Below are 17099 nucleotides of genomic sequence, written 5' to 3' on the forward strand. Positions count from 1 at the left end.
GCGTTAACACATGTACACATGTGCACTTGGGTGCATGCACACACACACATTCAAAATTGTGTGTGCACATGTACACAAAGAAGTGTGCATGTGAGCATTCATACAAGTGAACACATGTGTAAACACACACACAATATATGTAGATATATGTATTCTATCTCTGTCCCACAAACTCATCCATTGCCCCTCCCCCTACCCCATCAAAACCCGCTTCTCTTTGCCTCCACTGCCCATTCACCCACCCATCCATGATCGTACAAGCTCCCAACTGAAAAATTATTGAGAATCACTCCAAAATCAGACACTCACAATACAAACAAGGGTGCAATGTCACTTAAGTGCATTGCTGATGAACATAATTATTAATCAGTGAAATCAGGGTAAAGTCCTATTCAAGCATCCCAATAGTAATATCAGTTATTTAAGGAATTATGTAAAAGTGAGATTATTGGTGTATCTGGACTTTAAAATGCTGTGAGAAGTACGTATGAGGGGTTGCGAGGGATGATCAGGAATGGGACCCATGCGTGTTGTGTTTAAGGGAAGTGGAGGAATGGAGGGGGGGGGGGATGTGGTTTCTAAAACTTGAGTGTGCTATTGCCCTTACAATTTTACAACTAAAAAGGTAAAGGTATGAGGTAAAGTCTTAATTTTAGCGTTCTAAATTCAGGGACCTTTACCAATTAAAAAGAAAAAGAAAAAAATCCCAACACACACACACACACACACACATTGTGTCAGTTACGAGACCGGAAATGGCACTGAAGGGAAAGGAACCACGCACACACGCACAAACTTTTAAGATTATGAAATACACAAACCCGGCAATAACACTAAAGTAAGCTTATTGTCTTCGTCTTTATTTATCGGTTGTCTGTATATAAACATATGTCTCAGTGGCTGTCTGCAGAAACATCATCAACAGATTTTCTTCTCTTTTCCCCCCTGAAAAATCCGAGGCACGTTTTCGATTCACAGCAGGAAACACTACTCTCTTACGTGGAAACAACATTCAGTACACCCTTGTGCCGACTGCTGTTGTGAAGGTCAAGACAGAAACTAAGTAATTTTCATTTTTTTTAATGTTTCTCTCTAGAATTACTGTTGACTATATCTGTGGGTCCGTCTATTGATCTTTGAGTGTTTTAGCAGAGTTTATTTTTGTTGTTTTTAAACGCTGCCTTCCGATTGTTTTTTGTGACGCCAAGACTAGAGCAAATTAAAGTTATATTTTAAGGAACGTTCTACTTAGTCACGTCCACCACGAAACGACTGAATTCAGCGATTACAATGACAATCACTTGCTTATTTTATTTCATTGGTGGTGGGTCTGTCAACTTCAGTTCATTTTTCTTTCTTTTCTTTAAGGGGGTTGGGGGTGGGGGTGTTGGCTTTAATACTCGCAGCCCTCGTAGTCGTAATAGAGTGACGGATTTTACCTACTTACTTCCCCGAAGCAGTGACGGAAGATCAAGGCAAAGTTAGTAACAGAAGTTATTCTGGCACTGTACTTCCAAAGTGCTTAAGGTCCTTGCCGGTTCATACCATGTAACTTGTATGTAAAGTCTTAAAGGTCAAATTTCTTTTGTTGAAACTGTTTTCAGTATGAAGTAATCAACCCATGTTAGTTTTTAGTGCACAAGTATTAGTAACTAATTTACCCAGATGAATGAATCATTGAATGAAAATATGGGAATGAGAAAGTATAAGTATGAAAGGAGCATTCCTCTCTCTCTGTCTCCTAGTTTTAGTTTCCCATGGAGGCATCACTACTTTTGGACAAATATATAAACGCTACACCACTTCTGCTGAGCAGATGCCTGAAACTAGTGAAAGCCGCATAATTCATCACTTAGTCTGACCTTGAGTGAATGCATATTTATTTGTGTACCTTTCAGAGTTGACTTCTACAAAATTTTGCCAGAGGACAACACTTGTTGCCTTGGGACTAAGCTTCTTTTTTAGTTCGCCAAGTGCGTGCTGCACATGGGACCTGGGTTTGTCAAATCATCCAAATGACAAGACGCTCAGTTTGATTTTCTGGTCAAACTTGGGAGACAGGATGAGATCAGGATTTTAAACCAGACCCTCAGGGATACTGTATTGGCAGATCATAGTGTCTTAACGTAACCATTCTGCCACCTTCCTTCACACTCTATCACTTCATAATTCTTGTTTACTCAAAATCCCTTTAACCTTTGCAGTACATACTATAAATTTGTGCGCACTCTACCAGTTGGGGAAAAATTTACCCATGCTGTTAAAGAACCCTTGCATGGCATACAGACTGGGGAATTATTGACATTGACCCATAGCCATTTGTATAGTGAAAGTAACTGAAACTCATACAGTGTACATTCTGGGGCAAAATGTTCCTATGTCTTTTAGCCTTTCCCCAACCTTGGCTGTGAAGGCAGCACCGCAAGCAGCTGGCAGCTATCAGCGTTGATGACATCAATGAATTAGATAAACTTGGTGGTTGGCTGGTCAACATCTTGTTTTCCATTATGTAGCCAGCTTCCCTTCTTAGTTTCATGAGAAGACCAAGGACATGGAGTGTGTGCATACATGTGTGCGGTGCGTGTGTTCATGCGTGTATGAATAAGTTTGTACTACATACTTGATGTCGATGTGTATGTGTGTGTGAATAGGTTAGCAGGACTTGGGGTGATTTGTTGTTTGGGCCTTGTTCTTTAATGAGTGAATAAACGTAGTAATCTGCCTTTTGTTAACCTATGCCTTTCAATACCCAGACATACATTACAGTAACAGAGACTTAACCTTTAGGCTGCCTATATCACGAGATAACTCGTCATGGCAAGCATGTATGCTTCGCTGCCACAATGACGAGATAACTCGTCATCAAAGTATTCTGACTTTTCCCAGGTTTGCATTCACTTCATTGACAAAAATAGTGGTAGCTTTAGCCTGGGGAATCTCTCTAGATTCTATTCATTGCTAGAAACCCCATCTACGTCATGAAGCAGTCCTTTATTTGAACGTTTTGGTTGGGTCACTTTCCCAGTGTTTGCCTGACTTCTCTCCTTGCTCGCTCAACAAAATGTCGGACTGACGCCGTGCTCAAGACATGCGATCGTGACGAACTAAATCAACCAAGATTTCTTTCTTTAGCTGATGCTCAGAAAGAATCAAAGAGTAAATTCGAAGGAGAAGACAGTGGTGAACATTTATAGGACGATCTGATAGAAAATAAAGGGAACAATCAAGAGAGTGGCCAAGATGCGACTGTCAGTGAGTGATGCTGGCTGTACAGATGTTAGCAGACAAAGAACATGGCCGAATTAGTAACAGGACACAGTGTGAGCGATATTCTTGGCACTCGGCCAATGCAGTCTGATGAGAACTGGATCAAGTGACTGTGTGAGAGGGGTGAAGAGGAGGGGGGGTGGAGACTGAGGGGGCGTGGCCTCACATCCATCTTATCACTTGGAGAAGTCACTGTATTGTGTATCTATCTTTAAAAAAAAAAAATATATATATATATATATATTATATATATATATATATATATATATGTTGTGGTGGCTCTAGTATGATTTTGTGTTATCCATTTGTCCAGAAAATGATATTTTTGTGCAAATTACCTGACTAATGTTTGTAATGAACAAGTTGAAAATGTGACAAAAAACAAAAACACTGATTTAAACAAAAAACAGGATGTCATTAAAAATATAAAAAATAGGAAAACAGCATGTGTTTTGTATTCTTTATTCATTTACCTTTCAGAAAATATATACTTTTCTGGGTCTTTCTCCAATAACAAAGAGCACAGAATTTTTTAAAAATTTATACCCGTTTTTTGTGAAAAAACCCTGGCAATTAGATTTCACTTAAATTTTATTTTCCTGGCAGCAAAAGGGTTAAGGAAACACCTATGCAAACATAGAGAATAACAGATAATTACGTGAGTGGGAATGACTTCGCCAACCTTTGCTAAAGGAAACACAATGACCAACTTTTGCCTGACTCTTTATTTGTGTGATGCAAATTGAAATTATGTCAATGATGCTGCTGCACTTTGGACAACAGTTCATGGAGAGTTAGTTTATTTAGGTGTGGGATCTATAGCCAGATTACCAAAGGTACACTCGCATACACAGTTACAGAGCTGAATTGAAGGCTTGTGTGCACATCACACACACAGACAAACAACTGTAGCACACGCATGAATGCACACACACCCAAACACACTATGCATAGAAGGATAATTTGACAGAAACTCTGTGGAGACATAACAAGCATTTATTAGCCTTATTTTTTCTTTCCAGAAAATAATGAATAGTGTTTGAGAAGGGTATAGAAGCCCCGTGTACACAAGTATTTCATAACAAAGTTGAGTCAGTCTAAAACCAAACCTATAGTAGGGCCACAGGTCGTGCAAAACAGCAGTTATGTGGCAGTGTGAATCAAAGTGTTGGCATGGTTATTATATGTCCACATTGCTGATTGGTCTGTAATTGCCTGCCATGCTGTATTAAGTTTCTTCTTTTAAATCACAGGGTAAATTTGACCCAGTACATACGCCACACATCAGTTTGATAGTTTTACTTGATTAAAACTTTTACTTTATAAAAGTGTACTATTTTTAATGAGTGTGTGTAGAAAAAATATTTGACGAAGTCATAAAATTTTATTGATGCAGCTCAAATAGTTTTTGAGTTATGAATTTTTGAATGAATATATATCTGGGTACATTTTTACACAGTGTGCACAGCAAAGGTTAAAAAAAAAGAACAAAAACCTTTACTCACCCTTATTTACTTTTCTGTATGTAGATTAATGCTTTGTATTCTTCCTTTGTGCAGTTGGTGTTAGTGAACATCATGTCTGACAAAGGGGATTATGAGATGAAAACTGCTCCCTTTGATGCACGATTCCCAAACCAGAACCAAACCCGGTAAATATATTATGAAAAAATATTACATTAATTTTGTTTGCATGTGCTTATATCTTCATACACAGTGGCATGATTGATGAGTAACTGTTGTGAAAGTGCAAGTTCAATTTGAGATGTTGCATAGCTTGCTAACTTGGAAGACTTGGAGTAGGGAACACAGAAGGAAAGAGAGAAGTGAGTGAAGCTGAGCCTTTTTAAGACAATTGTAGTTGCCATGAGCAAAATGATGAAGTCATCAATTCATCTTATTGAAAGAGACCATTGAATGGAAACTGGGCTTTTGTATAACTGTTCATATCTCATCCCTGGCTTTGTTGACCTTAACTGGTATCATATGGACTATTATAGAGGTCACCATAAGAATGCTGCGATTTGTATTTCTATTGATGCATGTTTTCAGAAACTGCTGGCAGAATTATGTAGATTTCCACCGCTGCCAGAAGATCAAAGGGGAAGACTACGAGCCTTGCGGCTATTTCCAGAAGGTGTTCAAGTCTTTGTGTCCAAATGCTTGGGTGAGTATGCTTTTGTGTCATAGTAATTAATTTTCAGTTGCACACTTTGAATCAGGTGGCATTTTGTGTCAAGTTGAAGACACCATTTCATGCTGTATGCATTGAAGGCATGTCCACACACATACGTACTGAGTTTTGTGTGAAATAATATTTCCTGATGTGTCAGTGTCAGGATAATGACACTAACCTTATGTAAGCAAATAGGCAACACCACTCCTAGAAATTGTGACTTGGAACAAGACTGATAAATGTCACAAGTCAGGCACAGATTGTTCAGTGAAATTGCTGTGTTTTTTAATTGAACTGACAAAAAACAAACGCACAAACAAAAAACCCTGCTGAAATGAATTGCATACAAGATGTATCTTTTTAATGTTAGTATCTTGCAGGAAGTAAAATAAAACATTGCTTTAGTTCAGATGTAGTCAGCTTTTAAAGGGAAAAGCAGTATGTATTTAGTGCCTGTGAGCCATTTTTTAAAAAGATTATTTTTAGTACTGAGCCACTGTAAAAAAAAAAATTTTTATGAAGCCTTTGGCCAGAGTATGCGCCTGTTGTGTGATCTTAAATTTGCAGTACCTGTGTGTATGAAATGCCATTTAAATGAGACTTAATTGTTTAACGACAGCAACAGATCTCTTTAATTTGGTATTTTGAAACAGGTATGTTCCTGTTTTTTTACCATTTGCCTGTGTTACTGTCATTGAACTTTCAGTGTACTGTGTTTTGTGTGTTGCAGGTAGAGAAATGGGACGAGCAGATTGAGGCAGGAACATTCGCTGGCAAGATTTGAACATCTCACTTCATGTAGCCACTCCATGTGATTAGTATGATCATGAATGGTTTTGGTTTTTTTTATTTAGGAGGATGGGGTGGGAGGGGGAGGTGGGGAAGAGATAGGTTCAAGTGATTTTTGAAAGCATCAGGACATTAGTCTGGAAAAGTGAATAAATAAAATGGACTTCAGAACTGTATTTGTGACTTAGTGACTTAATGTGTTGTGTGTATGTGCCAGCGCGCTAGTGTTGGGGGAGGAGTGGGCTCTTACTCAAACTTGCACCCTCTCTTCTGCATCTTTTTTTCTCTTCCTGAATACAAAAACAGGAACCTGTGTGAATATAGATAGATTGCATTAATCCAAGATCCGAGCCAGGGAAAAGAATTGTGAAAGAAAGTGATCAATTTTCAACCCATCCAGAACCTCATTTTTTGATATATATCAGATTTCAAGGATGTGAGAGTTAAAATAAATGCACTTTACTATCTTGCCAAAAAAAATGTTTAAGTACATTTCTTTGGTGGGTACGACTGCTGCAGAAAAGCCCCAGAAGCTATTCCTGAGATCTGTTCAAATCCAGAGAGAAAATGAGGAAGGCAGAAGGGGATGAAAACTTGGGTATGATGTTGCAGACAGTGGCTGTTACAATACAACTGCCAATGTACTTGAGTAGAATTAGTTTAGTTCAGGCTGCTCTCCTAAAGGAGGGTGTCACGACAGTGTATTTGTCTTACTTTATCAAAGGGTTCTTCAACAGAATTTGGCCATGGTTAAGTTCTTTTACATGCATTAAGTGCATGTGGCACATGGGGCCTCGGGTTTATCATCATCAAAATGACCAGCACCCAGACCATTACTGGTCTAGTGAAGAAGGTAGAAAAACTCATGGTCCATACATTGGACTCAAACCCAAGGACACTTGCTTCCTGGTCAAGCGCATTTCTGCTAGGCCAACACTCCTCTTGCAAAAATGGTATTGGTGGTTCTCTCTGTGACACTGGTTTAAGGGAGGAAAAAAATACATTCAGCTGTCGGAGGTCAGACCTCCCATACACATACATGTAGACACACTGTGACAGCATAGGGTCCAATCCTTATTACTGTCCTCTCCCCTCCTCTCTGCCTCTACTTCTCATCACTCCTCTGCACTAGCAGTGGAGAATTTATAATAGTAGGTCTCTATATAATTGCCACATTTGCATACACAATATCCAGTAAGTGCATGAGAGCACACGCACACACAGTGACACACACACTGATTTTACAAAGATAATGCACATACCTTCTGGTTTTTGTTTTCTGTTTGTGGAACAGATGGGTCTTTACAAATTTTAGGTTGCAGTAATGGTAAAAATGAATGCCTGCTGGAGTTCAGAATCTCACAAGAAAAAAAGACTGTAGTGCATTGTCAACATAATTTAATATTGCCTAAAAATATATTCCATGCATTTACAGACATTTACAAAATAAAAAGAAACCCATCCATAGTCTGTCAAAGAAAATGTTCATCAACTGCATGCAATTTTTTTTTTTTTTTTTTTGAGAAACCACAAGTAGAAATTATTACAAAACAAAACCCTGACCAGGACAGCCAACAGACTGTAGTTTGAAGTTGTGAGTCAAACATATATGCAATGCAATCTAGCTTCATAATAATCCAATATTAAACTCTCTCACATCAATCTCTGGATTCATTTCTCTTTGTTACGCATATGCTCACTCTTTTTTTATCTCCAACAATTATACCACATCTTACAAATTACATGGCTAAATTCTTTGTTCATTCTTCATTCCCTTCCCCAACTTACGTGAAGCTTTCTCCATTACTTACGTTTACTGCTTCTACCCATTAAGAAACTTACAAGCATTTTTAATTACAAGTAAGCAAATCCAGGTCTTATGAAATAATTATATATAATTCCTGTAAATAAATAAATAATCACAACACTGATGTTCTGCTTATGAAAGTCATCACTTCAAATATGAAAGCACTGATGATGCATTTCACTGATTCAAGTTAACACTCAGAACAGTTTTGACTCTACTATACACGTGCATACTGAGAAACTGAAAATTACGAGTGCTTGTATAATGTGTTGGTGTCAAGTTGTAACGCAATCTAAAAATATGTGCTTTTTACAAGTGTAAAATGAAAGCATTGGATTAATTCTTTAATGCTCTTCAAATCAGGAAGCAAAAGAGAATCTGCTTGTAATGTTTAACACTCAAAGTGAAATGTTCTTATTCTGCTATTTGCAACAGAATGGGACTTTCACTGCTCCCAGCTAAAAGCAAGCTGCTTATGTTTTCACTTTATTCAGAAGAAAAATAAGGAGAGAAGAAAAGGCAATATTTTGCATCATCTGCTCTAATAAATCTGACCATCTGTCAGCTCCAACTCATCTTTTCAGCCAGCTAGAATTAAGAAGTGACAGTGAAAAAGTCGCATGAGGATACAATTTAAACTTGAAGGGAAGGGTAGAGGTATCATAAATAAGTGAGAAACAGGAGCAAAAGAGTATTTCCTTCTTTTTTTAATTTTTTTAATTTTTTATTAAAGAGTCAGAATCATCTTCCTGTTCTTTTCTACTGTGATACTGCTATTTAAGATAGGTTCCAGATTTTCATGTATGTAAAATGGCCATGGAAAACTTAAGTAAACAAAACTGACACAAATGAAAATTACATATTAAGTCACTCATGCATATGGTGCCAGTTTGGGTGATGTGTATGCCTTTTCAGCCAATAGGGCCCTGTTTCTGGGTGCGTGTTGCATGCTGTAACCTTTACTATTGTGCTTTGTCGTCTTTCATTGAGTTGTCTTTACTTTTCTTATGCACTGCTGATTTTTTTTTTTTTCCTTTTGGTCATTTCTAACTACTGCCTTTTTATGAAGAAAACAAAAATAAATACATTTTAATTTGTAGTCTTACCAAAGTCAACTAATCCAGTTTTGAAGAAAAATTCTCAATCAATTGTAGTGTCCATTTTGTTCGAATCTTCTAAAAAGTACATTTCATGTCAGTGCATTAAATAGCAGCTTTCTAAGTCCCTGGAATAAAATGGAATGAGCATACACACAGGCCATGTCATACCTTGCAGAATTAGAAGTCATGTAAGCAATGCATTTATACAACCACTACACTGCAAAATTAATGATGCAAACTCTAACTAGTGATTTAACAAGTCAAAAAAATATATATTTGCACCACAACTTGTGCACCCAGTGTTCAAAATTTAATAGATTACAACATAACAAAATATGCACCATACACCATCACTGGATGGAATTCTGTAATTTCTAAACAAGGCAAACATAAGTAGACTAAATCAATGTCATAATGGTTATCACAACTGTCAAAAACCTGGTCAACCTGTCCACAAGAACAGTTTTGCACTGCTCAAAACTAGCACACATCAAACAGAACATACACATTAAACAGTTCCTATTTCTTCCTGACTTGTAACGTCACCTGAAGAAATGATCATCAAACTTTATGAGGTGTTGAAAACCTTGCCACAGGTCACAATCTTAAGCCTTTGCTGATATATGTAAGAGGTGGGTTCTTGAACCAGTAGTCAGAAAATATTCGCAAGTTAAAAAAAAGAAATAACAGAAGCAACTTTTGTACAATTATTACATAGATTCTGAAGAAAATTAAAGCCATATCTGTTCATGATACCAAAGCTTCGGAACAAACTTTCAGTAATTGATGTGAAAGGTGGTCAAATTTGTTAATCCACAGCAATTATAAACCCATTTTTAGCATAACCTGTTTCTTTGGAGGTTACTTCCTGAAATAATGAGCAAGTAATTGGAGAGAATTCAGGTTTTTTCTGTTGTTGTTTTTTTAAGTGAGAACAGGATGAAAGTAAAAGAATTGAATTCCACAACACAAAAACAGCCATTGCAAACAATATACTGAAAAGAAAAAGAACACAGGTCCAAATGGGAAACTTTATACCTCAATTTTTTTTTTTAATTCCAATTGAAAAACACCACATAAGAACAGAAGAGCAAGAACTCACTTCTATATCAGCTTTTCTACTCTTTCAATTCAGAAATGTATTTTAAATCCTGACACCCCCCTCCCTTTTTTTTCTTTTTTTCTTTTTTTAGAATTTTGATAAGATTCTTCAAAAGTCTTCAAACAAATGAAAAGATAAAATGGTTCATGGAATCCACAGAAGTGTCCAAAGCAATTGGGAATTCAACAACAAAATAAGATACTGGTACAGAGAGAGTCCCCAGTGAATCTAACAAAGGACACAAACAATTCACATATTTAATTGAAGGATTTTCTATTAAAAAAAAGAAAAAAAAGTGATAGATAAATAAATGACAGAGGCCAGACTCGAGCAAATTCCTTCGCACGGTAGTCAGTAGCCAGATGGTAAATGATGTTAATGTTCACACATGCTGAGCACGCTTTGTCATGGCCAGCAGTTTCTACACTGAACAAGCACCATACCAAACACATGCATCCAATATACTGAACAGCATATCTCATCCAAAACCAGTCCTGAAGTTCAGTTTCTCAAGGAGGTGTCACTGTCTTTGGACTAACCCATACTGCTAAGTAGATACCTGACCAGCAGCGTATCCCTACTCGCTTAGGCCTTTGAGGAAAAAAAGGCAATTATAATAGTAATAATAATAGTCATGATAGTAATAATACAAATAAATAAACTAATAATAATAATAAAAAATAGTAACAGAATGCTCCTGATGTGATGGAAAGGTGACAGTTTACAAACCCCAATAGCAGTGCAGGAATGACCAATGTTACATTGTTCTACAGGGGCTAATACTGCCTTTTTTTTTTTTTTTTAAACGGCACATGAACACATAAAAGAAAGAACACTGTTTCCCATAAGACTAAAATCTTGTATAAAACATATTTCCTGCTGATAATGGAGATGAATATTTGGTATTTCGTCAATAGATCAAGGTCTAAATAACATATACTAACAGCAGCCACCAAGTGTATCACCATATCATTGACTGATGTAATTTTAGCAGACACAAAAAAGCATTTAGTCAAATAATGCTGTTTTGTTGCATTAAATGGCAAATAACTCTTGTGGACGGGGAGAAAATATCGGCAGCTGAGCCGTGATTCAAACCAGCGCACTCAGATTCTCTCGCTTCCTAGGTGGACGCGTTACCTCTAGGCCCTCACTCCACCATTATTACTGTTTGTAGGTCTGATGGCAAATACCTTGCATGTGACAAAGCATTCCAGTTGTTTTTGCTGTTGTTTGTGTGTTTTCTTTCTTTCATCTTCGGTTGTTGTTTTTGTTAAAGAACATGCTCCAATACCTTTAAAAGGATGCCCCCTTCACCCTAAAATTATGTTGATCATATGTTGCAATGTTTTTCTTTGCTCTGTAAACAACACTGTATTTCTAAGCATCACATGGGTTATAACATAAGTAAAAGTTAATAGCTTCCATGAATTCATGCAGCTGAGACAAAACCTATGAAAGAAACTCCACAGCTATCACAAAATATATATTAACCTTAGTGGTAATCAGGCTTTTTAGAAAGAAATAGTTTTAAGTGAGTAAATATGAACAGTCACATCAGGCTTTTTAAAAAGAAAAAGTTTTCTGTGAGTAAATATGAAATGAGTCACAGAATATTTGTTGAAAGTGTGTCACACTATTTTGATGTATCATCGTCATCTATGATAACAACTCGGTCACATTTCAATCTGAAAAAAATATTAAAAATACAGGGAGGCCAAGATAATACAGGTGACACTGACAGCAAGACTGCAGATATTTTAATTTAGGATGTAAGCCACTTTCTTTTGCACAGGAAAAAAGTAACACCAGAACATAAATAACAATTACTGAACTTATGTCTTATGCAGTATACAACAGGCAGTGCTTATCACCAAGACAACATTTCTGAAAAAAAAAAAGAAAAAAAGAAACAAATTGGAACTAGACATGGGGCCTCTGCCTCTTAAAAAATCAAAATAAGATTAAGATGTACCCTAGAACAAAACTAGAAAACAAATCATTTTGACTCAAAGCTTTAGATATGCACTTCACCCCAAATCCAGAAAAATAATTAAATATCAAAAGCATCTTCTCCCTAAAATTATGTTTAATTACACACACTTTACCGTGACCCAATGTTGCAAACATTTGGACAAGATTCACTTATATTGTGCCAGTACTAAACTTAAAAGACCAAGCACAAAAACACTTCCACTGCATGACCACCTCCAGTGAATAAGTGGCCAACACAACAGCAGATGTGTACAGAACATGCTGTACATGTCAGTCCATCATTTCCCATGGTGAAGACATTAAATGAAACTAGTGAACTGAACTCAACTCACTGCACACAAACTGTTACAGGAGTGACTTCACACATTGTTGCAGGTCAGTACAACTTTTGTCATAAAAAACAGAAAACGGCAGTTTCATCTGAAGAAGATAATACACATACCTGCCACTACCACTAGGTGCTAACATTAGTAACAGCAAATCACACACACACACACAAAACAGGAAAGAAAACCAGAAGGGCAGGATGAAAAATTCATTGCCATTTCACTCTCCGAATCCATAAGCCTGATATTTTAGTCAAAAGACAGTGTTCAAGGAGATAAGAAAGCTTTTTTTTTTTTGAGCGCTTTAAAAAGAATTTTATCAAATAATACAATTAATGGTTGAAAGAGTACAGATGCATTATGTATAAGGGCTAGAGTAGGAATATAATTTGTTTGATTTACAGATTTTGGGTACTGAATGTATAACACATACAAAATCCAGGCAGCAACAACAAAAAAGAATAGAAACAACACAACATAAATATCCTGATCAAACTGGTTCCCCTTCTCACAGAAGAACATAAACATGTCCAAAAACAAAGAAAACCCGCAACTAGAACAGATACTGAAGGCAGAAGGGAACCTGCATTTCAGACTCCTGATAAGAACAGTTCAAAAGACAAGATGGAAACCAAGAATTACATGAGCAGTCTGCTTTCAATTCCACAAAGAAGTCTTCTCAATAAAAGAGTCTGTTTTCAACATCTAACCACATTCACATGCTGGACTTCACATGGAATGACACAGCCAATTTCAGAACACACACACACACAAATATGTGCATGTACATGTGTGTACACTCACACACACAGTCACAAGTTCACACATACATGCAAAAACTATGTGATCCAGACTGATAAAAGTAAGAAATGAATACATGTATGATCAACACACTGAACCAGATTGTCCAGTCCATACATGCAAAAATCTTGCCAACGGAAAACTGGGAGCTGGATGAAGGTGTTTTCTTTCAAACTGGATTCCTTCACAAACAACCACCAAATTTCAACAGGAAAGTAGACTGTTATGTCAAAAATGTTGTCATTCTATAGTTCATTATGAAGTAAAGTAGAAACAAGATTATTTGGATGCTACTCTTTTACTTATCTCTTGACAAAAAAACAAATGCTCATGATGTATGGCCTCAAAGTAGACATTTCCTAAGGTTGTCAACACTTTTCAGTCCATCAATCTGAATGAAACACATCTTCCTGTCCACTGAGAAAAGTTCATCCACAAAATCAACAAAACCACAAGTGATCTTTTCTGATATCAGTACTTTCTGAATGTTGACATTCAAATGAACAACACCAACTCCAATATCTTATATCTTCATGACTCTTGAAGTCCTATACATCCACAAAAGGCACAGTGATGTTTTTGATTCTGAAGCAGATGAAAGAATGAGTATTTTTTGATACATTTCCCTTTTACAACAACAGATACATAAAATACACATATATCAAGCACAGTGCACATGCTACAAGGAAATCTTAAGGTTTTTCTCACAAAATGGGAAACACTGAACTTCACTCATATGACCGTCAACAGCACTGTTTCATCCATTTAAAACAAAAGGCAATAGTTTCAAGCAAAGATCACAATTTTGACAAATGACAAACCAACCACAGTCCCATCATCACATACCTAAATTCCAGAAGACTGAAGCGCCCCAAAGGTCATTCCAACCATCAAGATGATGAGATCCAACCACTGACCCATCAGATTAAGGAAAGAACAGACCATAAAAATCAATTTTAACCACAGTCATCAATGTACATTTCATCAGCACAAATGCTGTACAGCTTCTCCAAAGATTGTCTGTGCCCCTCCCCTCCAAAGACACTGACATTGAATGTTACTGAGTTACCATGTCTAACATCAAGAGTATTCTTCCTCCATAGTTCTACCCAGTCATAGCATTAGTCTGTGTCCTTTCACACCACCAGGCAACCAAGCAGTCCAACTGACAGTTTACAATAAAATCATAGTAAAATCAATAAGCATGTAAAACACCAACAATTTATCTCTGTAGTTCCAGCGATAACATATTTAACAATATGTACAAAAACTTAACAAGTAGCAAATTAGCCGCAAAATATAGAAGAGAGTGTAATGTTCTTAACAGAAGAAACATTGAACAAATGAAGAAAATCATGATTAAACTGATCTAACCATGATCAAATGAATACAGAAAATTATCAAACAACACACAACTATCCAAGATTCCAATCAACCAACAATATTTGATGATGAAAAAAAAAGTCAACAGTAATGAAGAAATAAAGAAGTGGTTGCTAACAATGAAGAAGAAAAAAAGAAGTTCAAAACAAAACAAAATAAAAAAAAAGAGGCCAAAATCAAAAGGTAACAGGATTCATTTTATCCAGCTCATCTATCTTTAAAGCACCAGAGAGGGAGAGAAGGGAGGTGGCACAGTTATGTGTAAACATAAAAACATTCAAGACTTTTTTCAATCACATGACCACATTGATCAAGTAAAACTAAAAGACTTCGATTCAGAGAAAAAAGTCAAATATCAATATTTTTTTTAAACTATAAGTAATTATGATTTAAATAAAAATCCTCTTCAGAATGCCAAGATAACTAGCTTTCAAGGTGGAAGATACAGAACCACAGCTGTTCATGGAATTTTACACCAACCCAGATTAAAGCTCAAGGAAGAAAACAAGGCAGAAGAAACCATGGGAAAGAGAGAGGTATCTCAACAGTGAGGACATATCCTTAACTTCCCATTTTTCCCAAAGTACCTAGACCAGACCAGACCATCCCTGGCCAACCCTGCCAATGGAACTAGTCTGAATGGAACAAACCACCCGATAAAAGAATCCAAGATAAAACCAAAAACTGATGTGAAACACCTGCAGTTTCTGCAAGGTAAAATCTATTTCATGCTCATACAATGGCAGAATCTAGAAAAAAAAAGTCTGCATTTTCTGAAAAAAACAAAAGGCTCTGTACTGATTTTTTCTTTATAGGTTTAATCTTTGAAAAAAATATATTGCTGACCCCTACCTTGTTTAGCATGCTATTAACTCAAATCAAAGCTACAATTCCTGGAAACATTTAAAAAAAAAAGCAAACATAGATTAATCTTTCATTTCACACACATACATTAAAAACATTCAACAGGTTGTTCATGTGGAAAGTCCTGTTTGATCATGACTGATTTGAGTGAAACTGCCAGCGATTGAAGTATGGTTTCTGCAGTGGAACTTCCTTCACCAGTAGAAGGAACCTCCAGACTATCATCCCTCCCTGCAGAAAAGAACTGAGAAGACTGTAACAGGAAAATTTACATGTACCACAAGCTGTGTATACATTCCCTTCAGCAACGTATCCCAGAACCAGTGATCACCGTTTGATACAGTATCCATTCCAGCAAAAAACCCTTCAACAGCAGCACTGCAGCATTTAATGTTCTCAATACTGGCTGTGGTTCCGATTCTCCAAAGCACACATCTCCAGCCTCACCAGACCAGCACACCATTGGCAATGCAGACAGGGAGGAGGAGGGCACAGAACATGATCAGATTGCGCAGCACGGCCCTCCAGTCATCAGGCACGGCATACTTGGTTAGTGCCTTGGTGATGACGGACACCTCGTGAGCGATGCAGATGAGGATGAAGGAGGTGACCACCACGTTCAGCACGGGGTAGCTAGGCAGCAGCACCAGGACCCCGTGGGTGTCTGCTGCCAGCCAGACATGGAACTGGCAGATGAACAGCTGCAACAGCACATGTCTCTGTGTCAGAGCTCTGCTCGACATCCTGCAGTCAACAGCATAAATCATCATTTTCCAGTTCCTGCTTCAACAAGTTCAAAGTCATCACCAGTGGATGTGTGGCTTTAACCACCTTTTTAGATTACCTGCAATTTGAGTACAGGAGGAACAGAAGTGTGGATTAATTTCAGCTTTTTATCATGAATAACGTTTATGAACATATAGACAAGCCAAATACATGCGTCTGCCTAATCTTCATCTTTTCTAGCATTTTTAATGTTACTCAACCTCATCTTTTAACAAAAGAGCTCATGCGCATGGGCCTCCTATTCTACTACTATTCTATCGTTTTTAGACTACCTTACAAGGCCTAAGTTTGTGAAATATCTGATTGCATGTCTGCTGTTTCCTTTACAAACACAGGTGCACTACAAGGTACAGTGCTCTCACCATTTCTGTTCACCCTCTTTATAGATGAATGCATAAACTTGACAAATCTGTGTCCTCAATTTAAGTTTGCAGATAATTCTGGACCGACACAGTGACAGGACAGGAAAAAAAGAACACATGCTTAAGTAAATTATAAAAAAATGAAGTATGTGAACAGACAGACATACTGAACAGGTAGACACATACAAATATCTTGCTGTGATAACTAATAAATGCTTTCTTGGAATGAAAATTCCACTGCACTCACTAAAAAAAAAAAGCAACAGTCGCATGTATTGTTTTAAAAAAAATAAAGTGAATGCAAGTATGCCCAAACATGGCAAAGACAGTTTATAAAATGTC

The 17099-nt window shown here is 37.0% G+C and overlaps 2 protein-coding genes across 3 annotated transcripts in view; one reads left to right on the top strand and one right to left on the bottom strand.

Moving 5' to 3' along the window:
* The first annotated feature begins 929 nt into the window (after positions 1-929).
* On the top strand, positions 930-6407 carry LOC143291971 (cytochrome c oxidase subunit 6B1-like). Its single transcript, XM_076602123.1, has 4 exons — positions 930-1063; positions 4827-4918; positions 5319-5433; positions 6173-6407. Exons 2-4 carry the CDS (start codon positions 4845-4847, stop codon positions 6224-6226), a joined length of 243 nt encoding a protein of 80 aa, XP_076458238.1. The 5' UTR covers positions 930-1063; positions 4827-4844; the 3' UTR covers positions 6227-6407.
* Positions 6408-7614: 1207 nt separating this feature from the next.
* The window catches only part of LOC143292748 (N-acetylneuraminate (7)9-O-acetyltransferase-like), a 54107-nt gene continuing 44622 nt past the window's right edge, over positions 7615-17099 (bottom strand). For both annotated transcript variants that reach the window (XM_076603292.1, XM_076603291.1), the window contains one exon: positions 7615-16310. In XM_076603292.1, coding sequence (XP_076459407.1) covers positions 16053-16310 — 258 coding nt within the window. In that variant the 3' untranslated portion in view covers positions 7615-16052. The remainder of the gene's footprint in view (positions 16311-17099) is intronic.

Source organism: Babylonia areolata, chromosome 18 (genome assembly GCF_041734735.1).
Source record: "Babylonia areolata isolate BAREFJ2019XMU chromosome 18, ASM4173473v1, whole genome shotgun sequence".
NCBI lineage: Eukaryota > Metazoa > Mollusca > Gastropoda > Neogastropoda > Buccinidae > Babylonia > Babylonia areolata.